This window comes from Ursus maritimus, unplaced genomic scaffold, assembly GCF_017311325.1.
Source record: "Ursus maritimus isolate PB19 unplaced genomic scaffold, ASM1731132v1 scaffold_26, whole genome shotgun sequence".
In the NCBI taxonomy this organism is placed as follows: domain Eukaryota; kingdom Metazoa; phylum Chordata; class Mammalia; order Carnivora; family Ursidae; genus Ursus; species Ursus maritimus.
This window is the reverse complement of record NW_024425119.1, coordinates 14,421,199-14,446,671: the sequence shown is the minus strand read 5'-3', so window position 1 is coordinate 14,446,671 and position 25,473 is coordinate 14,421,199. Positions and strand designations below refer to the sequence as shown.

At 38.3% G+C, this 25,473-nt stretch overlaps 1 protein-coding gene across 1 annotated transcript in view; it reads left to right on the top strand.

The window, feature by feature from the left end:
• RERG (RAS like estrogen regulated growth inhibitor) overlaps positions 1–25,084 on the top strand; it is a 113,725-nt gene extending 88,641 nt beyond the window's left edge. The window contains exons 3-5 of the mRNA XM_008707044.2: positions 12,280–12,336; positions 21,685–21,758; positions 23,343–25,084. Of these exons, the coding sequence (XP_008705266.1) occupies positions 12,280–12,336; positions 21,685–21,758; positions 23,343–23,750 (539 nt within the window). The 3' untranslated portion in view covers positions 23,751–25,084. The remainder of the gene's footprint in view (positions 1–12,279; positions 12,337–21,684; positions 21,759–23,342) is intronic.
• The last annotated feature ends 389 nt before the right edge of the window (positions 25,085–25,473 follow it).

Below are 25,473 nucleotides of genomic sequence, written 5' to 3'. Positions count from 1 at the left end.
AAAATTTAGCTCTAACATGAAGTCTTTTCTAATATCTTGCTTAGGGAATCCTCTCAGTCTTGCTTTCTTTGGTGCCTAGCACAGTGCTCAGTAAATATTTATAGATTAAATGCATGTATGTAGGACTCATAAGAGAGTAGGGAGAAGTGAAAGATTTAATGAAAGAGCCAAATGGATAAGTATTTGAAAATTATTAAATTTAGATATCGGTATTTCTGAAATCCGAATTCCATGTACCTATCTATCTTTGCTCTGAGCCCCTCTCCTTAAGATCTGACATTTTAAATCATACAGTTTGCTAGAGTATTTTGACATGTTCTTTCTGGTCCAGCTCCATAGTTCAGAAAGCGCTTTTAGGGGCACCTGGGTGGCTCAGCCGTTAAACGTCTGCCTTCGGCTCAGGTTGGGATCCCGGGGTCCTGGGATCGAGCCCCGCATCAGGCTCCCTGCTTGGCGGGAAGCCTGCTTCTCCCTCTCACACTCCCCTTGCTTGTGTTCCCTCTCTCACTGTCTCTCTTTGTCAAATAAATAAATAAAATCTCAAAAAGAAAGAAAGAAAAAAAAAGAGAAAGAAAGAGAGAGAGAAAGAAAGAAAAGAAAGGGCTTTTAGTCTCTTCCCACATGGGTCTGAGATTCCACACTGGCACATTCTTGGTCTCCGTTGTCACTGACAGTTGTTAAGCCAAAACTTCAAAGAGCTGTCCTGGCCCCCACATGACATGACCTTACTAGACCAAGGCTCAGCGCCGAGATCTCCATAGCTGACTTTGATTTTAGGCACAACGGCCCATGTTTCTTAGACGAGGCTAGAGTAATCAAGAAAAGAGAGGACTACTAAAAAGAACATGATCTTGAGGGTTGGTGGTTGAGGAAAGAAAGACCCAGGAATAAGGTATGACGGACAGAAGTATTGGACCCAGAAGGTGGAATAGGGAGATTTGATTTTTATTTTTTTATTTTTTGAGCTTGATTTAACAGGAGGATGATAGAGGTCTGGTGACAAAGGGAAGAAGGTAAAACTGAACTTCCTCTTCTATTTTAGGTAAACCTTCTGGTTTGCTATCTCTAAGCAGGAACAGAAGCAGTTACAGGCTTGGTGCCTTATATGTACTACGTAGATTTTGTCTGTTACATTTTCTCTTCCAGAAAACACAAGTGTGTTTTGTTTTTTGTTTTCCTTTCTTTCTGAGGCACTAAAGTTGGTTGGACTCATCTCCACCTGGCTTTCCTTCTTTTTACCCAGACATCATAAGGGGACTTAAATTAGACAATATTCTACCCGTGGATCTTTTTATTTTTCCTGAAACATGCAAAGCCACAGACTCTCATCTCCTCAAGAATAGAAACTGTATCTTATTTTCTTTGCTGTTTCCTTCATTGCCTAAAACGGTTCCTGACGTTCTGGTTTTTTGTTGTTGAAAGAATGAACTTGCTAGCGTCTGAGGAAACCAGTAAGGAAACTTGCTTATCACGTTCGACTTGACGCCTATGTCATTACACACTGCTTTTTCTCCTTTGCTGCATCCTCAACGATCTGCTCAAGAGAAAAGCAAAAATTGTATTTATATAAGAGTTTCCTTTTTGAAATTCATATTCTCTTTCTGTGTTGCCATGGTTTCTGGTCATGGATATTCCCTCTGCTAAGGATGAAGAAAGCTAGTGATGAACAAAAAAAAAAATGTGTTTTTTCAAAGCATGCCTCTCCATAAGAAGTAGGATCATCTGGAAAAAAATAGAGTGGTGTGTATTGAATATTGGGAAAACAATCCCTTTCTAATATTCAAGGTTTAAAGTAAGCAAACCTGGGTTTAATCTCAGTTCTGTCGCTTCACTGCTTTATGAACTACACAAGTTTATTTACTTTTCAGTTCAGGTTTCTTACATGTAAAATAGAAGCATTCATTCCTACCTTTAAGAGTGTTTTGAGAAATAAATAAGCTTGTAGTCAGGATTCAGTACAAACTCCCCTTCTGATATTTAGCGTTCCAGAGTTCCCATTCATGTTTTCAGTTAAAACATAACAAAAACCTCCCTAATGATATTTTTGAAGAATATATACACTTTTAATCCAACTAATAGCGTTAATAAGTGGAGTCACCACAAATTTATTTTATTCTTCAACAAATTATCTCTGCAAATATAGAGTACAATTCCCTCTAGTTTTGTAAGTATGCTTGTTTTCACTTCTGTGAAGCTTTTTACCACGGCAGGGTTGGAGGTAAACCTAAAGGCTGCTGTTAGTACGGGATCGGGGATGGTGGCTCTTCTCTGGCCGAGGAGAAGCAGCATGGTGGATCCTGCCCTTCTCAGTCCACCAGGCTTGCAATGGACATCTGAACGAGGCATTGAACCTGAGAAGTGGTGATACATATTCAATGCACGTTACTTTAAAAAACATGTTTTTTAAATAATCAAGACACTGTAGAGACCTGAGTACCCTAGTAATATGGGACCCAAATAATTTATCCCCGTTTTTCATTGTTTTCTCATTTATTTCTCAAATATTTACTGAGCACATGCCAGGCAGTGTGCCAGCCACTGGAGATACAGATGAACAAGGCTTAATCTACAACCTCAGAATGTGTAAGACACGCAGGAATGTAAATTAATATTTACAGGACAGTTGTGCATTTTCTACAAGAGAGAAGAAGCAAATGAGAATTTCATGGCTGAAAGGGAGTGATTCATGGTTTGGGAAGGCCGGGGAAGATTTTAAAGGGAAGGTGGTGCTTCACTTCTTAACCACAGGTAGAAATGCTCTGTGGTGATAGTGACTCCGTCTATGAGTCTATTGCATTCGAAATACATCTTTCTTTCCCTCTTTCTTTGATTTAGCTCTATATCACCTACTCATATTGCTGACCAGTTTTTAGCTTATGTGGACTTGCAAGGGTGCAAAGTTTTTAAAAAAGAAATGAGCCTGGAAGTATTTATTTATGGAGCACCCAAAAGAAGTTAAGATCTCTGTATTATATTTAAAATAATAAGAGTAGGGGCGCCTGGGTGGCGCAGTGGTTAAGCGTCTGCCTTCGGCTCAGGGTGTGATCCCGGCGTTCTGGGATCGAGCCCCACATCAGGCTCCTCCGCTGGGAGCCTGCTTCTTCCTCTCCCACTCCCCCTGCTTTGTGTTCCCTCTCTTGCTGGCTGTCTCTCTCTCTGTCAAATAAATAAAGAAAATCTTTAAAATAAATAAATAAATAAATAAATAAATAAATAAATAAATAAACAAACAAAATAATAAGAGTAAACTCTAAAAGACACCTTAAAGAAACAGTCAATGAATTAAAATGATGAAGCAAAATCATATCATGAGGTTGACTACATCGTCTCGCGTATGTTTTTATACACCATGGGTTACAGAATGAAAAGAACACTGTTCGTGTTCCACCTGGAGAAAATAAAAGAAACTCATGAATGTTCAGAAGCTTATGTGACTTTCCAGATGGAAAGTCACTTTTTTCCTAGAGACATTTCAGGGTTTGTTTTGTACCAGGGTTTTAATTCTTTTCTTTTGTGTTGAAAGCAGCGTTTGTGACTACACAATATATTTTCTTCAAAATGCACCCTATATGTAAAGTACGTGCAATTTTCACCCCCCAATTTTTCCAATTAAGAGTTTAGTAGCCACAGAGGAGTATATCAGCAGCACTCGTCAGCTGTCTGATGACAGATTCCTCCTCTGTAGAAAGAGGGGATTCCACTAAATGAGTCAGGGTGAGGTGCTGAAAGGTGGGCATGTATTTCAGGAAGAACTGTAAATAATCTGAGCTTTAATTTCTTCACCGATGCACACAGATACGTACACACAGGTATATGTATACACATACACATATATTCTGTGCTAATGGGCAGTGAAGGGCTCAGACGCACAGATGGCCCTGGAACAAGGCCGGGGTGAAGGACACCGACCTCCCATGCAGCTGAAAATCCATGTATAACTTTTGACTCCCCCTAAAATTAAGTAATAGCTCACGGTTGACTAGAAGCCTTACCGATACCATTAACAGTCAATTAACACATACTTGGTATGTTATGTTTTAGATATTGTATTCTTACAATAAAGTAAACTAGAGAAAAGAAAATATTATTAGAAAAATTGTGAGGGAAAGAAAATACATTTATGGTACTGTACTGTTTTTATTGAAAAAATGTGCATATATTGGGATGCCTGGGCGGCCCAGTCGGTTAAGCCTCTGTCTTCAGCTCAGGTCATGAGCTCCCTCTGCTTGCTCCTCCCCTTGCTGGTGCTCTTTCTCTCTGTGCCAAATAAATAAAATCTTAAAAAAAAAATGTGCATATAAATGGACCCACACGGTTCAAACCTGTGTTGTTCAAGGATCAACTGTGTGTGTAAAGATAGCGCACAGCACCGGACCTAACGGTGCTCACTGAACGAAGGTGGATAGCAATACTAACAATACTGCAGTATTTTTGAATGCTTTCCCGCTCTGATTTTTATGATATTGCTTAAACTGATGTGTTTAGCGAACTGAGAAAACAGTTCCCAAGTGGTATGAAACTCTCTCATTCTTCTTTTTATTATTATTTTTCAAATACTTTATTTATTGCAACATTTTACCTATAGTTCATAAAATGCAAACTGAAAGCAATTTAGCGTTGATTTGGCCACCGGTGTAGGCTTGGGGTGACACACCCCTGCCTCCTATTCTCTGCTGGCCAAGCAATTACACTGAAAGCTCTGGAACAAAGCAGGAAGGGGGAGAAGAGGGGAAACGGGCTCCTCTATTTGCTGGCTGCAGCCTAAGTGGGAGAAGTTTCACATTTAGGGTACTGTGTACATTCAGTATAATGTCTTCACGTCATTTTCAAGCTTTAAGAATTTTATTAAACGTTGAAAAATGTTGTAAAAAAATAGAGAAATGATTTGGATAACAAGCTGTGAATATATCACAACCCAGAGTGGACTGTGATTGTGTTCGTATTATCCACATTCACCTTCTTTTCCTATAATGAATATAGTTGTTTGTTTTTCACAGAATAATTGAAACTCTTTGTGACATAATTGTTCTGAACTTAGCAGACTCCAGTGGAAGGTCATTAAAGACTATCTCAAAGTTACCTGGTACAACTTAAAACTATGTATTTTTTATGAAGGTCTTGCGGGTTATAGAATGAAAACCATATGCACCCCTTAATACATATTCATAATAACTGTCTGTTATGATAGGAACGTAGGAGATAACAAGCACCATCTTTGAGCATATATTAAATCAAGGGCTTTCACTGGGTGTGTTAACCAGGATTATAGGCAGAATTCAAAAGGAATTCAGGTGAAGAACAGTGTTCTTTGGGGCGACTAGGTGGCTCAGTCGGTTAAGTGTCTGCCTTCAGCTCATGTCATGATCCTGGGGTCCTGGGATCCAGCCCCACGTCAGGCTCCCTGCTCAGCGGGGAGTCTGCTTCTCCCTCTCCCTCTGCCCTTCCCCCTGCTTGTGCTCTCTCTACCTCTCTCTCTCTCAAAAAAATAAATAAAATCTTAAAAAAAAAAAACAACCGTGTTCTTTGAAGTACTCTTAATTGAAACAGAAATTCTTTTCCTGTCCTAAAAAAAATCTGAACTGGCCATTTTAAATATGGTTAGCTGGCTTTTTCCAGAACAATCAGTTGACCACGGTTCCATAAGCATGTTACAATTTTCCCATAATAAATGCTTATTGTTGCATGCTGCTGAGTTTGGGGATATATTTGTTTAACAGCAATAGCTAATTGATACAGAAAGAAGGGAAGGGTTTCACAAAGAAGGTTATATTTGAACTAGATTTTGAAGGATAATTAGGATTTCGAAGGATGATTTGGATAAGGACCTTCAAGGCAGCAGGAACAACATGATTAGATGCATTAAGAGATGAACATGTATGATATTAAGTAGTACAGGCAATCTGGAGGGCCAATGTGAGCATCAGGAGTGCTACTGCAAGTGATTGAAACTCAAGTTGCAAAGGTATATGAGGATCAGGGGAAGTAAGGGCATCAACTCTGAGCCACAGGGTGGTGTTGCTATCTGTACATTACAGATGAGAAAGCCGAAGTTGGAAGAGGACAGGTCATTGGAAACTGCTTTAAGTGCTAGAGCATTCAATACACATCAGTGAAGACAGGAAAGTTCCCTTCAGACAAAAGGACTAGATTTTTACGTTAAGGGTGCTTCTTTAAGAGATCTATAGAGAAGAATAACAATCACAAATATTTAGGAGGTCATACATGCTTAAGGATCTGCAAAACAATTGTATTATAAACGTTGTTAATCAAGTTATTTCATAAATCATATCAGTGGGAAAAAAAAAAAAACGGCATCACAAGCATTGTTTTAAGACTATGAGCCTAAAAAGTAACATTTGAAAATTCCATTGGAATCTCTCCTGAGTATATTTTTAAAGATTTTTAAGACTGTCATGTGTGTAGTTTTCATTTACCTTGAAAATTTCATTTCATTCAAAAAGTTGATTTGCTGTAGAGATCATATCCAATCAATTTTCATTTTAAAATATTATTCTAATCATTACAGTTGGTACTTTTGATGTTTTCCTCATCTTGATAATGATATCAGGAATTATTTAGAATAACTAGCCTAGACTTGTTAATTTTTTAAAATTGCATAACTATTTTAATGTAGAAATGCTGCCTTTTAGCATTTGCTTTTATAAATGAAATATTATCTCATTGAATTATTGCATTGATGTCACTTTAAATAATATTTCCTTGGATTAAACTCTACTTGGCGAATTTTCCATTTTGTTAGAGACCAACTTTCATAGATAATCATGAAATTCAGTTCCAGTAAGACAAAAAATAAACCACATATAATGAAGAATTATTCAAGGAGGTAATACATTGAACAAAATGTTCTTCTCTAGATTAACTTTTAGATATGTTTGGCTTATTTAGTGGAAAGGTAGGTTTTCAAGGCAATGGGAAGAAAATAGTTATTTCAGAATGCAGAAACTTGCCTGCAACCAATCAAATATGTCAGACCTCAAAACTTAGGGAAAACAAGATCTTACATCAGACTGCTAGGAAAGTAAAGGTTATCATTACCACCATTTTACCTCAAAAGAAAACCTTTGCTCAGGATAGTTGGGATGGAGAGGACAAGGTATTCAAAAGAAAATTAAATCAATTTTGCATTAACCAATTAAATAAACTACAGAAGTATAATTTGCAGAAGATTATGAAATACCCATTAGAAGGCATTTCAGATGATATATTTATATAACCTTTCAAAGAAAAGTTATGGAAACAACATAGTTCTATTGTGAATTCTCTTCCATTATCTGTGCTGCTGCTTCTCTCAACGCCTGGTTATTATTTACCTGCCAAGAAGAGCGAGCTGTGACATGGATTGATGTATCTTTTCATCTATTCAACGAGTATTTTGCAGTCTACTGTGTGCCAGACACTGTTCCAAATACTAGAAAACAGTGATAAATTAAACAAATGTAATACCCTCACAAACATACATTCTAAAGAAAGAATCAAGTAAAATAATAATAATAAAAAAAATAGCATTTCAGTTGTTTTTATTATTACTATTATTATTATTATTATTATTGGTGGTGATATTTTCAGTAGTAGAAGTAGTAGTAGATTTATGGACTGCATGGCTAGGGGAGTGGCAGGAAATGACCTCATCTCCTACAGCAGTCGTCATTGCTCATTCTGATTTAGCCACACTGGCCTGCTCTTGTTCCCTGACTTTAGCACTGGCTGTTCCCTCTCCCTCAAACACTGTTCCCCTCTAGGGATCTTCTTTCATCTGTTTCTTACACCACCTTTTCCATGAGGATTAGCCTTGTCACCCTATCTTAAATAATAACTCTCACACCTTCATCCCCCAATGCCAAATCCCCTTACCTTGTTCTACTTCTTTTATCCCATAGCACTTATTGCCTCTAACGTATTCTATATCTTATTTATTATTTTTATTTTTTATCTGTCTCCTCCTAGGAGAATATAAGCTCTGTAAGGTCGGAGACCTTTGAATTGTTTACTAGATTATTCCAAACCCCTACCACAGAACCTGATGCCGGATAGGCACTCAGTAAATATTTATTCAATGAGAGGAGGTCAGGGAGAATTTAAGGAAAAGTTGTGGCATGAGACGGTTTAAGTTTTAACAGAGACATTGGCTACTGCGTGAAGAGCAGTTTGAGGGAGTTCCGGGGGTGCAGCTGAAGGAGGGACCCCACTGAGGAAGCAATTGTATTATTGTTGACCCGTGAAATCATGCAATGTGAGTGGTAATAGCGGAGGAGATGAGACATATCCCCTGTGAAAGTCATATTTCCTAATAAAATTATAATCAAATTTGTGGGTAAATAATACTGAGGTTTTATGGTTCCATCAGTAAATGGTGAATATCATGTACACTCCTCAGACACAATGTAAATAATAGAGCCTTTAACAGATATCACTTCCACAGACACAAAGTAATTTTCATTCTTTAGACTAATAATTTTAAATTAAAATATTTTTGAAAACTTAAAAATATAGACAGTGTGTTTTCATTTCCATGAATAATCTGTGTGTGAGAGAGAGAAAATTATGTCTTTCAAGAATACACATAAAAAAATACACATGTCAATTTTTCAATGTGGTTTTGATGGTTTTTACTGCATTTGAAATAGACTGAATTTAGGGCGCCTGGGCGGCTCAGTCAGTTAAGCATCTGACTCTTGAGTTCAGCTCAGGTCATGATCTCAGGGTCCTGGGATTGAGCCCTGCATCAGCTCCCCACTCAGTGGGGAGACTGCTTGTCTCCCTCTCCCTCTGCTCACGCTCTCTGTCTCAAATAAGTAAGTAACTCTTTTTTAAAAATAGACTGAATTTTTTTAAAAAACATATGATCCTATCGTTAAAATAACCATCCTATTATAATGTGCATCTCTTAATAAATATTAGAAATGTTTAGATTGATTTCATTGATAAAGCCTAGCAACATGGCCCCATTGGAAGGTGGCTCTTTGAACCTGAGCCAATAGCCCAGCAGTGAGCAGGAACAACTTCTCAACAACAAACATGACATCTCAGAGGTCACCAGAATCCTGTTTATATTCATAGAACAGCGTCCTTAGAATCCAACCCCAGAACTACTTTACTCTAATCTGAGAAAAAATTCTAACAAGCTTGTTAATATGGCTCATTGGTCTTTGGAATAATAAAAGTAACAAAGGAGACATACAGATGGGTTGGTTATTGGAGGTGGTCTCAGGTCTCAGTGTCCTTGGCAAAAAAAGAAAGCCGGAGTGCCCAGGTGGCCCAGTCGGTTAAGTGTGTGCCTTTGGCTCAGGTCATAGTACTGGGGTCCTGGGATCCAGCCCCAGGTCTGATTCCCTACTCAGCACGGAGCCTGCTTCTTTCTCTCCCTCTCCCTTTGCCCCTCCCCCCTGTTCGTGCACGGTCTCTCTCTCTCTCAAATAAATAAAATTTTTTAAAAATCGTAAAAAGAACCAAAACAAAACAGAAAGCCATGGTATTTGAGGAAGGGAAAAAGGTATGTGTATGTGTGTATGAGTATGTAATTCAAAAGCTAAGCTATTTAAAGCCCTAGCAACCTAGAGTTTTACCTCAACCATTCTATGGCTTCTCAAAATATTATTGCCTAACTGCACAGGTCGCTTAATCCAGGATGTTAACGAAGATCAGAACATTTTAAGATGATTCAGTTCTGGGGGGCGCCTGGGTAGCACAGTCGTTAAGCATCTGCCTTCGGCTCAGGGCGTGATCCCGGCGTTCTGGGATCGAGTCCCACATCAGGCTCCTCCGCTGGGAGCCTGCTTCTTCCTCTCCCACTCCCCCTGCTTGTGTTCCCTCTCTCGCTGGCTGTCTCTCTCTGTCAAATAAATAAATAAATAAAAATCTTTAAAAAAAATAAAAAAATAAAATAAAATGATTCTGTTCTGTTCAATATACTCGGTTTTGAAAGGCAATAGAGTGTTAAGTACACTTTAGAAAGATTTCTTTGAGAAATAATTGAAGCTTAAATGGTCTTAGAATTGGGGAAGTTCCAACTTCAGTTATGTGAAACTTTATTAATTTTACTACCTCATTGCTTAAGGATGCCTGACAAATGTATTTTTCAGGGTGAAACTTTAAGAGTTAAAACTACATACTCTAACAAAAGGTGAACTCTGAATACTGTCACCGATTATGTTTACTAACATGCTAATTTAAAAACAGAAAAATGTCTGCTGCTTACTGCTTCTGACACACACACACAAAAAAAATGCATTCTCAAGAGAGTGAACAGTGACAGACTCTGAAAATTGCAGATAAAACCACAAGTACGCGCACTGTGGGAAGTACTATTGGGTCAGTGGCCTTGCTACTTTAGGCACTGCAAATATTTTGGCTTCGATTCAGACTCACACTCTGTAATTAGAAAGAACATTGCTACTTCAGCTTCCAGCCAAGCCACATATGTCTGTGGTCTGTTTTATGAAGGTCTCCTTGCAAGTTGCGCTGTGATCTCTCACATAAGACACTATGGTAGGGGCGACAAGGAGGCCCACTCTTTGCCACTGTTGTTCAACATAGTACTAGAAGTCCTAGCATCAGCAATCAGACAACAAAAAGAAATAAAAGGCATTCAAACTGGCAAAGAAGAAGTCAAACTCTCTCTCTTTGCAGATGACATGATACTGTCTGTGGAAAACCCAAAAGACTCCACCCCCAAATTACTAGAACTCATACAGCAATTCAGCAATGTGGCAGGATACAAAGTCAATGGGCAGAAATCAGTGGCTTTTCTATACACTAACAATGTAGAAAGAGAAATTAGGGAATCGATTCCATTTACAGTAGCATCAAAAACCATAAGACACCCAGGAAGAAACCTAACTAAAGGGGCGATGTACTTCTCTTGATCCTACAGTGGCAACGAGGACAGACGGATAGCAACTTCCAACTAACTAGTTCTATTTCTTCAAGGAGTATCTTTAGGACATACAGAGCGTTTTGGAAAAAATAAAAATACTCTAATAATAGAGATTTTAAAACTATAAAATATGATAGACATTGATTCTCTAGTGAGAGTTGGTGGGATCCCCGGAAGACCGCCAAAGGTCTTCAGAGGGCTCATTAGCCTGCTGAAATTATCTGCCAAAATGTGTGTATATACATTTTAACAGGGAAAGGATTCTAAGGCTTCATTTCATTTTCAAAGTGTCTGTGACAGCCCTTTCCAAAAAAATATTTTTAAGGAGGTTAAAAGCCGCTGTTTTCAATACACCTATAGGAAAATGTTGAGCACGTGTTCCACCGGTCTTTAAGGACAATGGAGCCCATTGTCCCTAGCTGGATGGCCTGGCCTTAAATTAAGTTGAGAACAATGGATAAATCAAAGGCTTTGGAAACAGACTGCTTGGGCTCAAGTCCTGACTTGGCCACTGTTGAGATTTCAGAGCCTCAGTTTCCTTATTTGAAAAATGGAAACAATCATAATATCTGCCTCATAGGGATGAAATAAGGGTTGAGAAGATTGTGCAAGTAAAGTGTTCCACATGGTTCCAGACCCTACCTCTGACTGTACTATTTCATCAGTGTCACTTTCCATGAGCTTTAATGAGTCACTAATAAAATTCCTAATTTTTAATATCTGGGGTTTTTTTAAATATTTTATTTATTTAGAGAGAGAGTATGTGTGCACACACACGGGGCAGGGAGGGCAGAGAGAGAGAATCTCAAGCAGACTCCCCACTGAACGTGGAGCCCCATCGGGGCTCAATCTCACCGCCATGAGATCATGACCTGAGTGCAAATCAAGAGTCAGACGCTTAACCAACTGAGCCACCCAGGCGCCCCTTAAATATGTTTTTCAGATAATACACATTACCAGCTAGTGATCTTTTCATTACAGTTAAAACTCATCATGTTTTCAACTCCCCGTTGTTAATCATAATCAATATTCAGACTTTAGACACCTGTATTGTGATACTTTATATCGAAATTCATTGTTTTGCTAAAAATGTTATATGTGAGCATTTTCAGTGTGATGTCTTGTCTTTGCTTGTCTGTTTTAACCCTGTAACTAAAGGAACAAATCTAACCTGTCAACTAATGTACCATTCACACATTATGGGAGCTTTTAGGTCACCATGAAACTGAAAAAGCACTTGAACAAACATACATAAATGTATTGGGTTTATATGCCAAGAAATGTAAAGCACTGTAGCTGTCTGGGCTATTTCTCTTTCTGTACAAGGATGAGAACTATAAGGAAACTAACAAATGTGTTTGAAATGTTGCTCTTTTTTTCCACAGCTCTTGTAGTGAGATTCCTGACCAAACGGTTCATCTGGGAATATGATCCCACTCTTGGTAGGTCAAATTTTGTTTCCTCCTCCTTTCCAGTCAGAGTTTATGACCCAAAAGAGACAATGACATTTTCTGTGACAACATGTTGAAGCACCTACCGGCTGTTTGAGAAGTGCCTTATCGAATCCTGCAGAGAGGTCCTTATAGGAGAAGGACATGTGTCTCAGGCCGTCTGTGTTTAGAACCGTGCAGGATTTTCATGCATAGTGGAAGGTACCAGGTCACACTGGAGCCAAGAAGGAAGTGGGTACAACACGATGTCCTCCCACCAGGAAATGTAGCATCGTTCTAGTGGGAGAAGGAGCGCACAGTGGCCAAGGCTAACCTGGTGTGGAAGAGACTGGCATGCTGAGGGGAGTATGAACAAGAAAATAAACCTTCCCAATACTGATTTTGGGAAAACATAAACATAAACTATATTTCTCTCCAATGAATTTGATTAAAGTCCATTTAAAAAGAGAAAAAAGAATCAACAAAAATGGGTGTCTGGATCGTGAAAGTAGCATAATATTGATGTATGAAGCAAACATTACACTTTGTAAATAGTCCAAAACAGAGTACTTATTAGATACCTATTTAGTTATCATCCTCAAAACAATGCTGACCAGCCATGGGTTCTAATTTAAGCTTCAGATTTTATTCAGAATTAATCCTTTGAGTTTTTGTTCCTTGTGCTTCAGGGACCCCAGCTGGTTTTGTAAAGGGCAACAACTTTGAATCCAGAGGAGGAGGGGGAAATTTACATCCATTGTTTCATTACCAGGCCGAGTCCAGGCTGAGCGGGCCTTACTCGGAATAGTGAAATGGACAAAGATTATTTTTAAAAATTTCATTTTTTTTGTTTTGGTTATGACTCCAAGCTCACATACGTTCAGGTTAAAAAGGCGATTTCTTTCCCTTTGTGCCTCTTTTCATTGTTTTTATTCATTCAGTCAACAAATATTATTAAATGCCTTCTATGTATCAGATTATTCCAGGTGCTGAGGATAAATCAACAGGCAGAAAGAGAAAGCCTCTGGCTGTTTTGAGCTAGCGGTCTAGTAAAGACGGAAGAGTCCATAAACGAATAGATGTCAAATAGTGAGAAGTACTATGAAGGAAGCCTGAACAGAGATGTGAATACAGAGTGACCTTATATAGTTTATTTAATTTTTAACTTTTTAATCTATCTGGGACTTATTTTTGTGAGAAGTACAGATTGAAGATCCAACAGTGTTTCCAAATAGTTGACAAATTGTCCTGCTATCATTTACTAAATAGTCCCCACTTTTCCCCACTACTTCCAAAGCTGTTTTTTTTTTTTTTTAAATACATTGGATCATTTACACTAGGAGGCAGCTCCAGATTTGCCTTTTACACCCACCACCAGTACCACATTCTTTTGATAATTGTGCTCTTTGGAACATTTGACACACAGTAGAGAAAGTCCTCTTTCTTTAACTTTCTACACAATTATCTTGGCTAGTATATCTGGTTTATTCTTCTAGGCCAATTTTTAAAGCTCTATCATAACATAACATGATTTTGATTGGAATTGCATTAAAACTATAAATTACTTTGAGAAGATTCACATCTTTATGGTATTCAGTTTTTTAAAATCTAATAGCATATCTGTACATTTATGGATCTTTACTTCTCTGTTTTTGCTTTTATTTTTTTAAGATTTTATTTATTTATTTGACAGAGAGAAAGAGAGAGAGCACAAGCAGGGGGAGGAACAGAGGGAGAGGGAGAAGCAGACTCCCACGGAGCAGAGGGCCTGATGTGGGACTTGATCCCAGGACCCTGAGATCATGACCTGAGCCAAAGGCAGCCGCTTAACCAAATGAGCCACCGAGGCACCCCGTTTTTGCTTTTAAATAGCTTTTCAACAACAAAATTTTTAACATGTTTTTAACATAGACGCAATCTAATCTTAAGATGATATATTTGGATCAAAAATGCACTTGGTTTTAAAAAATCATTTACTATCTATTGTTTGTTCCATGTAAGTAAATACTCTCCTCTTATATTTTTATTACTTATCTAAGCTTTACAGAGTTCCTGAGAATCCTAATGGTTTGTGGGAGTTCAGTAGAAAAATCCTGATTTTACTTAGCAATCCCAGTATATCTCAACAAAAGATGAAGCTTATAAAAAATGCTCTCATAATTTCTTTACCTCTCTGAATGTGTTCCAGTAACCAAAGTTACTGTTTTTAATCAGTTTTAGGTGAACCATTGTCCCTTTTGTTTTATTCCTTCTGAAAAACAACTGCTGTTAATAGAAATCTGCCTGCATCAGGTATTTATAATAGAGGCTTCCGTCACTAAGAACAATGAAACTTTATTGAGTGACCTTGTATTGTACCGCTCAGAAAAGATTACCGCTGCTAAGCAACAAGAGCGTTGGTCAGACATCAGGAGCATCAGGGGTATGACTCACTTCCAGGTGAGGGTTTCATTAACTCACCCTGGAAACTGGTGCGCGCGTGCATGCGTGCGTGCTCGTGCGTGTGTATGCTAGAAGTCACCGATATTCTAGGCTACAGGGGTTCCCCATCTATTTGATTCAAGATGAATCAAGCATTTCCTGGGCTTGACTTCATACTATCATAGAGTTTCAAAAGTGCCACCAAAAGGGAAAGCTACCATTAAAAAGCTAAGCGGCATATATGCAAAAGCCAGCCTTGAATTCTGAATTCAGACCCTTCCTCAAAAAACACGGGGCATACTATAACCCTGTATGTTAATTATACTTCAAGATAAGAAAGGAAGGGGAAATATTTTTTTAATAGTGCAGTGTCTGCCACCTGTGACAGAACTATTGCTCCCTGAGAAGCTGAAGACTGAATACCATTTGACATATTAAAATTGGAGTATCTCCTGCTCTGAGGTAAATCTATGAAGAAAATGTTTGCTACGATGATAGCAAATGATTCCCAGACTTCATTTCAGTGGGTTTTGCTCTTTAGTTTTTTTAAGGAGAGGGATTAATTTAGAAACTGCCATTAGGGATGCAAGCAAGGGCGAGAGAGAGGGTGAGAGATAACTAAACCCATAGTCTATTTGCACTTGCATTTCATAGAAGAAGCAACTATTTTTAACATACAAGTGGCTTGAGGGATATAAGCTAAGAAAAAAAGTTCAATTCTTTACATTGGGCAATTTTAGTTTTCCTTACATTTTTCTCATTTCACTGTGGACCAGTGAAATGTTTGTCAGAGACCAGAGCTGGTCTGTGAGTAGCATTGGAAAACCAGCACTGAAGCCCGTGAGGTTTGGGACTTGCACCATCTGACCAGGAAGCCCCCCTGATGATGGTGAGTATAACGTTCTCATTACAGAACAACAGGGTCTGTGTTCTTTTTTTTTTTTTTTTTTTAAGATTTTATTTCTTTATTTGACAGAGAGAGACAGCCAGCAAGAGAGGGAACACAAGCAGGGGGAGTGGGAGAGGAAGAAGCAGGCTCACAGCTGAGCAGGGCTCAATCCCAGGACTCTGGGATTACGCCCTGAGCCTAAGGCAGACGCTCAACGACTGAGCCACCCAGGCGCCCCAACAAGGTCCATGTTCTGATTAGATCCCCAAGAACTGAACACCTACTTCTGAGGGTCCTATTACCCTCAGAGAGTGTTGATCATGGGAGAGAATATGGACAAAGGCTTAGATGGTGTATAGTTGTGTGTGTGTGTATGTGTGTATGTATGTGTGAGACAGGTGTTTGGAAAAGAGACTGCGTGTCAGCACTTACCACTACTACTATTGGAGACACCCTACTCTGTGTTTGAGTGGATGATGGAGTCTCTATCTCATGAATAAAGGCTAAGACAGGAAAGAAGGGGTAGGAATTCAGAGACAGACCCGCCGGCACTTGGATTTTGTGATTGGCTCTTCCTTCCTGCGTTACAGTACCCTCTGCTTGGAAAAAAAGGCTTATGCAAGAGAGAGACACACCCAGAACAAATTCTCTGCACTGGACACTAAAGCAGAGCTGCTTAGCCAACTCATGGAACTATTTAATACCGGCACAGCAAGGAACTTTGAGATCGTCATTTGACAAATAAGGAAGCAAGTGCAGTGAAGTAAATTTATTCAAGATTATGTGGCTAGTTTGTGGTTAGACCAGTAATAGAACTCAAGTCAGTACAATTTCCACTGTAGCATAAATCAGCATTACTAACTGCTGTTGTTACTGTAACAGCTAAATGTCCATGTTAATATGTTGAAATTTGCAAAAAAGCTAAATCAGTAAAGGGTTTCACCATCTACGATATCCATTTGAGCATCAACTTCTCTTACAGTACACAAAATGTACTTCTGTTTATAAAAATGTTGCTGAATGCAGGTTTTAAATCATGAATTGCTCATATACAGTGAAATTCATTATGTAAAAATGTATCTTGAAACTTATATTGGCCTTATAGTATATGTTATTTGGATTCATTTAAATATATGCCTTAAACAATCACCTCCCTTCCCTTTAAAAAGAAAAAAAGACTCAGAATTTTCATTTTAGGTTAGTATGAACAAAATAAATAGTGTGTCCACTCTCCACACACATACACGTTTTCTCCTATGTTTTGGAATGAATAGTAGAGTTTAATTCCAAAAAGTGCTTAGTACCCTTTTTTTGAATCAGTTTCATTAAAGTTAGCACATGGAGGCCCAACATTTCGCTGTGTGGGCTACACTGCACTGTTTACGGGAAGATATGGGTTTCTAATGAGAGAGAAGAGGCTTAAAGAGAAAAGGCTCAAAATGGCACGAAACGGGCACTCGGCTTCGATGAAATCACTGCTGCTCCCCGCTGCTATGTCTGTGGCAGACATTCCCTCATTTCCTGCATTCCATCTTTTTTTGTTTCAGTTAACGAACAGCCAAAGAATCACACAACTTCGTACAATTTTCATTATATTTTATTTCCCCCCTACTGTGGCCTTCTGTGGTTGAAATACATACCCTATTTATCATGGACGCAACAGAGAAAAATGTCCCTGTCTGTCAGACAACTTTTGGTGTAAAGAGATGGAAGAGAGCCCAGTATTCTGTTTTCCAGGCCCCAGGGCTGATGCCAGCCCCTTTAAAAAGGAAGGTAGTGCAAAGGCCACCATAGAACAGTAGTGGAAGAAACAGAAAGGGCGTAGAGCCTAGCCTGCGTGCTGCTGTCTGGCTTCTCCTCCTCAAGCTGGAGCACTGAAGATGCAAAAGGAAATAATTGAGAGAACATTTAGAGATAAGAAGTTGCTACACATTGTACTCTAGAGCATTAAATTATACACAATAATAATCTCCCATTTAGTATAAAGAGTAGGGGCATGGAATGTTCTAGAACATGAAGAGTAGGGGCATGGAATGTTCTAGAATTGAGAATCATTGTACATACCACATACGGATTACCTATTCTAACAATAACAATACTGCAAAATATGCTTATTAAAATATATTGAACATAACTTCATTTTTAAATTTTACTGTTCAAAGAAGACTTCAGCCATGTGCCATACCTGTGGCAATGATCATGACTTCTAGGTTATGCTACTTAGTTAAGCCTCCTTTCTGCAGTTTGTATTTTAGGTAGGAGATTATATTTGTAGCAAAGTAACAAAAAACGGTGGTCAAAAAAGATCTGTAAATTGTTGATGAGATGAAGAAATGAAAGTCAGAATAATGAAAAAAAAAAAAAAAAACCAAAAGGACTGGCTTAGCGGCTACCCCAATGACAGAAAAACTTGCAGGTTTATTTGGTTGGGTGGTTGGTTGGCTGGTTGGTTAGTGATTTGGGTAGTTCAGGGTAAAGAATTTAGTGAATCATATTATTCTATCCACAGCACCAGGTCATGTGCTTGTGAAGACTTTATATCATTTATATTATATTTATATTATTTTATATTATTATATTTTAGATTTATATTATCATATTTATATATATTTATATTATATATTCATATTATATTTCTATTATTATCTATATCATTTCTATTATTTCACTTTATTTTTCCTGCATCTCCCATTGTGACACCATTGCCCTCCTCTTTCCCATAGGTATGTAATCCAATATGTTTAATTCTTAGGATAATGATATAAGCCTAATTCCAAAGGCAGTCTTCCTGGGTTCCAGTGTCAACTCTACCACTTACCCCATGTGACCTTCAGCAAGTTATCAAATGTTGTCGTGCCTCCGTATCTTTGTGTAACATAGAGATAATAGTAATACCTACTTCAGAGATATTTGTGAAGATTATGCGGCTAGTTTCTCCTTTAAATCTCCTTTAAAACCAATTAGTTTCATTAATTAAATGAATTACTATGAGTAAAGCATTTAGAACAATTTTTGTTCAAACAGTAAGTGGTATGTACTAGGTATTACATATTTTTTTGAAAAAGGTATTTTTTCTGTGTGCCCATATACTTTAAATTTATATAAGTTTCATTATGCTATAGATCTTTCTGTAAAGATAATCATGTGATTTTTTTTCTTTAGAATTTTTTTCCTTTAGTGCTTTACCATGTTAAACTGCATTGATAGAAACAATATCCAAATTATGGAAAGAGCCCAAGTATCCATAGACTGGTGAATGGATAAAGAAGAGGTGGTGTATATATACAATGGAATATTACTCAGCCGTAAACAAGACTGAAATATTGCCATTTGCAATGATGTGGATGGAACTGGAGAGTATTATGCTAAGCAAAATAAGTCAGTCAGAGAAAGACAAATACCATATGATTTCACTCATATGTGGAATTTAAGAAACAACACAAATGATCATAGGGGAAAACAAAAGAGAGGACAACCAAGAAACAGATTCTTAACTATAGAGAACAAACTGATGGTTACCAGAGAGGAGGTGGGTGGGAAGATGGGGGAAATAGGTCATGGGGATTAAGGAGGGCACTTGTGACGAGCACCAGGTGCATGACTAACTGGAATTTAAATTAAAACTTTTAAAAATGCTTTGATAGATTTTAAAAATGCTTTGATAGATTTTAAAAACTCTCTGCATTTCTGAAAGTAACTGATTGTGATGTACTTTCTTGTTACACTAATTGGATTCAACTGGGTAACATTTTATTTAGGATTTATGAATCTATGTTCAAGAATGAAGTGAGCCTACAGTTTTCTTTTTTCTCTTATCACTCTTGTAATACTTCTTATTAGGGTCAGCATAATGCCCCACAAGAGGAATCGGATGACTATCCTTTTTCTATTTTCTAGAACAACCTGTTTAATGTTTATAGAAATCTCCTTTAAAACCAATCAGATGTAGTTGCTTTTTATGATCAGAAGAGATCTACAATTAACATCTAAGTTACTTACCAGTTATTGACCAAGTTAAGTGTTCTAGTTCTCACTGTACCCATCCATGCATTTTTTTCATACGAGAATTTATCAGGGTTTGAATTTTTTTGGTATACAGTTCATAATATTATTTTATTTTCATTTCATCAGAATATGTAGTTATTTCTTCTTGTATTCTAAATTGTGCTTGATTGCTCCTTCTCTTTTAATTTATGAGTCAGTATTGCCAGATTTTTATCTCTACTCCCACCTCTTTTTTTTAAAATCCTTTTAAGCACCATGCTTTGGTTCTGTTAACCTTGTGTAATTCTTTCTTCTGTGGTTTTCTTTTTTACTTCTTTCCTCATTTCTTTTTGGATTTATTCTATGTTCCTCTTCTGATTTGTTGTTGAATACTTAGGTCACTTCTCCTCTTTCTTTCTTATGATGTCATCTTTGGAAATAAGATAACTACATTACCTCACTCAAATCTGCCTCTTGTCTCTTCACACCCTTCCAACCCCGATATATTGGTATCATCTAGAATTGTAATTTTCAGTTGCTTTCGATGTGGTTTGATTGCTTTGTTTTACTCCATTGGGATCTCTAGGTTTGCTGGTGAGAAGTCTAATGTCAATCTGAGTCACGCCCTTCTGTAGGTGATATGCTGTTTTTCGTAGATCCTTTAAATTTTTTCTTTATCATTGATATCCCTAAATTTTGCTGTGATTGTTTTATATATGGGACATTTTTCTTTGTGTGTCCTTTTAGTCCTTTTTTTTTTTTTAAACAATGGTGCATCTTTTTTTTAAAGCTTTTATTTATTTATTTAGAGAGAGAGCATGCACAAGCAAGGGGAGGAGCAGCAGAGGGAGAAGCAGGCTCCCCTCTGAGCAAGGAGCCCAATGTGAGGCTCGATCCCAGGACCCTGGGATCAAGACCTGGGCTGAAGGCAGCCGCTTAGCCGACCGAGCCACCCAGGTGCCCAAGTGCTTTTGATGTGAACTGTTTCAAGTCCTTTCATCCCAGGAAAGTCTCAGTTGTTTCAGCCTCAAGTATTTTCAGCCCCTGTGTATTTTATTCTCTTTGAGGCCCATTTTATGAGAGATAATCACGTCTATTTCTATTATCCATCTCTCTTATATTTTACTTTTCACAGTTTTCTTATCATGTACTGATGCCTTCTGGAAGAGTTCCTCAACATGACCTTCATCAGCTCAGTCAATCATTTATTGAGCTCGATATTTCAGCTGTTCTAGTTTTCATACAGAGCAGTACCAGTTGGTATTTATTTTAACCTCTGGTTTCCATCTCATGTGGTGAAAGGCACACTCAGGCCACCCGAAGTTCTTGCATCTGCTGACTTCTCACCCCAGCAGAGCTTGGGGACCACTCTGATGTTAACCTACCAGCCTACAGCTGGTACTGCACAGTTGTCACTTGTCTACCTGGAAGAGGGAACACGAGCAGGAGGACTCTGCTCTCTTGCACCTCCCTCCATGCGGCCCAGCCCTCCTCTGCTTTCCTCAAAACCCCCAAACATGGGACCCTACGGCCTTCTCCCACCACGAGGGTTTCTCATAGCTTTACATGGTCATTTTTCACGTGGGTGGCTATCCACCTCCTCTAATGTCTAATACATGGCCAGGGCTGAGGTCTTGAAGGGAAGGAATGGTGCCTGCTTATACGTCACGTTGTCAGGAACAGTCATGCGCAGTGATTTCCTGAAACCGGATTTTAGGAGTCTCGAGGTAGCATGCATTTTGTGGAAATCACCTTCTCAGTCTAGGATGTCAAGGCCTTATTTTAGACACCAGGAAGCTGGCCTCAGAGGAGAATAAAATGAGCGAAGAGACATCGAGATTCTCCCATGCTATACCCTGAAAATCTGTGGCTCCCACATGAGAACCTGTACTTCCAAGAGCTCAGAGAGGACAGGGCACGTCCATGTCCGTCCTCTCCTGCCTAGGATGCACATTGCCTTATGCAACACAAATAGAAAACTTCTATGACTGCTTCGTAATTTAAGGATCAAATTAAATCATGCACTAATTGACTTTCTTACCTTCTTTTTTTGCTCATTCCCTCAGAATCAACCTACCGACACCAAGCAACCATTGATGATGAAGTTGTCACCATGGAGATACTAGATACTGCTGGTCAGGTGAATAAAGGGTTCAGCTAAAGTGTTTTCTGAATCTAATAAAAACGAGATGTGTACACGCATACTGTGAGCAAAATTAAGACACTGTCCTCAAATTAACTAATGATGCCTAAAGAGTGTTTTCTTTAATTATCTAGTTATTTATATACTAACATATTTAAAAGAGCTTCTGTATGCATCCTTATATACATTTCCCAGTACTTCGATGGGGTGGAGGAGGGGAGGATTGATAAGACTGTAACACTGACAATGACATCGTCTAGAATAGAATTATCCACATATATTTTGGAGAGATGGCAAGATATTAAGAGGTTCATGGTTAAGTATTTTGAAATGCTCTGATAGATTTAAACAGGTATTTTTACTGGGGAAGTTCTCAGAGCCTTATATGCATATGTATAAGATGAATCTTTAAGAGTTTCAGTATATATTATATTCTAAACTTATATAACCTCAGAATTGTTTTTCAGAATGTTTTATTATAGGAATCTCTCCTGTAATATCTTTCTAGACCTCAACACATCCTATTGAAAATTTGAGCCACATAGTTGTACAATAAACAATCCATTACAAAGGAAGCTAATATAAATTTGCCCTGATGTGAGCCAGTTCTGAGATTACAGACAGATTTGTAGACAGGCTTAGTTCTGAAGAATAAATTGACCACTAGGAATGAAAGTTAGGGAGCTGAAGGGTTTCATGGTGCTCTATCAGCAACCTGTGATCTGAAGAAGACTTGAATTTAAGTATTTAATCCAAGAAATGTTCTTGCAACTAGACACTTTTATTTTTCATCATCACCTCCTTCTTATATATGCTTTCTCTGGCACCCAGCCCTGATTCTAGAGAGAGGTGGCAGGGACTTACATGCTTGCAAAGGTTATTTGAGCCCATGAGAGCAATGCATTTTCAAATCTCACATGCTACTTTCCTAGGAGGAAGTGATCACCCCCTTTGAAAATCACATCAATTGAGTTTCTATCATTATTGGGACTTTATAATATTTTGGAGGTGTTAAAATAGAAAAAAAAAAAAAAGCCAAAAGCCCCTGGCTTTGAGTTTGTCTCTCTCTATAATTTTTCAATTTTTCTGTTCTTGGTACCCAATTGTCTAGAATCTGAAGGCAAAGGAGATTAAAGCAAAAAACAAAATCAAAACCATTCACTAAACTGTGCCTCTAAATCCGATCTCTAAAGGGTGGTGTAAGTTCTACTTGTCTGTTACCTATTTGCCGATTCTTTAATTGTGATGAAAAGCCTAGGAGGCAGTGTGCCCAACTAAGATAATTTCTTTATACTTCTTGTAATTACGGATTTAATGATACAGCAAGAGGAAAATTAGACGCAGAACATTAGGGGGGTCTCTGCAGTTAGAACATTTTTAGTTCCCTGACATACCCTGCTATAAGTAATGCTCCTGTTCCAAACTGATTGAAAAGGGAAGCTTGTATAGGTAGACTATCAAGGAATTTTAATGACACCGAATATAAAGAACAGTAATGAAGGACTCACTATTGGCATGAGCAACATCTATACATTGTGATGACTTCCAATTCCCCAACTGCCATTGTTTCCTTGTCAACAGGAAGATACCATTCAGAGGGAGGGACACATGCGATGGGGGGAAGGCTTTGTGCTGGTCTATGACATTACTGACCGAGGAAGTTTTGAGGAAGTGCTGCCACTTAAGAACATCCTGGATGAGATCAAAAAGCCCAAGAATGTGACTCTCATCTTGGTTGGAAACAAAGCTGACTTGGACCACTCCAGACAGGTTAGTACGGAAGAAGGGGAGAAGCTGGCCACCGAATTGGCTTGTGCTTTTTATGAGTGTTCTGCCTGCACTGGAGAAGGGAACATCACTGAGATATTCTATGAGCTGTGTCGAGAGGTGCGTCGCAGGAAGATGGTCCAGGGCAAGACGAGGCGACGCAGCTCCACCACGCATGTCAAGCAAGCCATTAACAAGATGCTTACCAAAATCAGTAGTTAGGTGGCCCTGTTCTTGCGAAGGACCTACTGAGGTGGGTCAGGTAATTGGAAACACGTTCTCGCCCTTTTTCCCCCTTTTTCTCCCCAAAGTAAAAGAAAATACTCCATTCCTTGTTCTGACTCTGGGAAATGCCTGGGCTTCCTATTGTTTCCAGGTCTCCCATATGTTGAGAAGTTATAGAGTGTTTGATGCAATTTTAGTGCTGACAATTTCTCCCTTTCCTGCTTGAATAAGATACACTCTATTGCAGTTTGAACCTGTAATCACCAGAGATTCTGAAATGGCTGAGTTCATATTAAGCTATTTTTAGGCATCCTCACCTTGCTTCAATAGGTTGAAGGCTTTCTAAGGCATTTTGAAATTCCATTCCTTGTCAAAGACTTCAAATGATTGTCTTAAAAGTGGAAGGTAATAGAAAATACAGTAAAAACCCAGGGAGAGCTGCTGAGACATTGGAACAGGGGTAGAGCCCAAGTTCCTCTTTGAAATGAAGATTTTCTTAATTGTCTCAAATCCTCTAGTTTTTCTTTAACCCTTCTTTTGTTCTTAAATTCGAACATGTTGTCACAAAGTTTTCCACTGTAGTAGAGTTCCATTGCAATTTGAGTGGGTTCTCTCAATGAGCTCTTGATCATTCACTGTACTCTGATTCACCTTCTGTGGCTTCAGTAAGATTTCATTATAAGAGAGGCAGAAGGATCCTTCAATTCAGATCCTGCTGGACCATTTCTTACCAAGCCCAGGGTGGTGTAAAGACGTTAGGAGTCTTTTCATCAAACCCGGACTTCATTGAATACTAATAGAGGCTTTAGAATTAGAGTTGTCTGATTCATTTCTCTCTCTGCTTATCATCTTAGCAGAAAGACAACAGTCCAAAAAACAGGAAAATTAAGAATGAAGTTGCACTACTCTTCCATTGGGGAGCCAAGGCTCTAATGCCAGGCACGGCAAAAAAATTAGCCTCTGATTCATTAATTGGCTACATGACTTCTTCTACTACTTTGGATAAATTAATTCACTTAGAATTCAGAAAAGAATGAGTGATTGACGTTCACTATCCCTGAATAAATGTGTATAAAACAGATTCCTGTATTGTGAAAGTACAGTCTGTAACTGATAAAACTTTATGATTTTTTTCCCTATTATGCCCCCCATATATCAAGATTTGGGCACTTTATTTTAGAAGAAAATATATATCTTTTACATATGTGTGTATTTATAAATGCATAGATATATGTATAAAATTTGTAAGAGCCGGAAGCTTTAATTCACCAATGCATTTGGACAACTTGGTGTAACTATTTTATGTGATACAATAAAAAGCGTAATTTTCACATTCTGTCACATTCGAGCAGTCTTTCTTGTGATAGCGTGAAAAGTTTGTAATTTTAGGAGAGGCTTGAGTAGACAATCAAATTGCAGAATTGACAAAGCAGTGAATGTGGTATAAAAAATAAGCCCCTGTTCCTAATTTTAGCTATTTTTGTAGAATGCTTAAGTGCTGTCTTAGGCACTGTATGTATTATCTCATTGGATCCTCAAATACCCCACCTAAGAGATATTGCTAGGATCACAATTGCAGGGATGAAGATATTGAACTACAAGGAAAAATGACTGCACAGCAACTTAGTGGGTAGAGCCAGGATTTGAACCCAGAGAGGCAGTGAGGCCGTATTATTTGGATAATAGTATATTAGCAGACTGACATGTAGCTCTTGTTCTG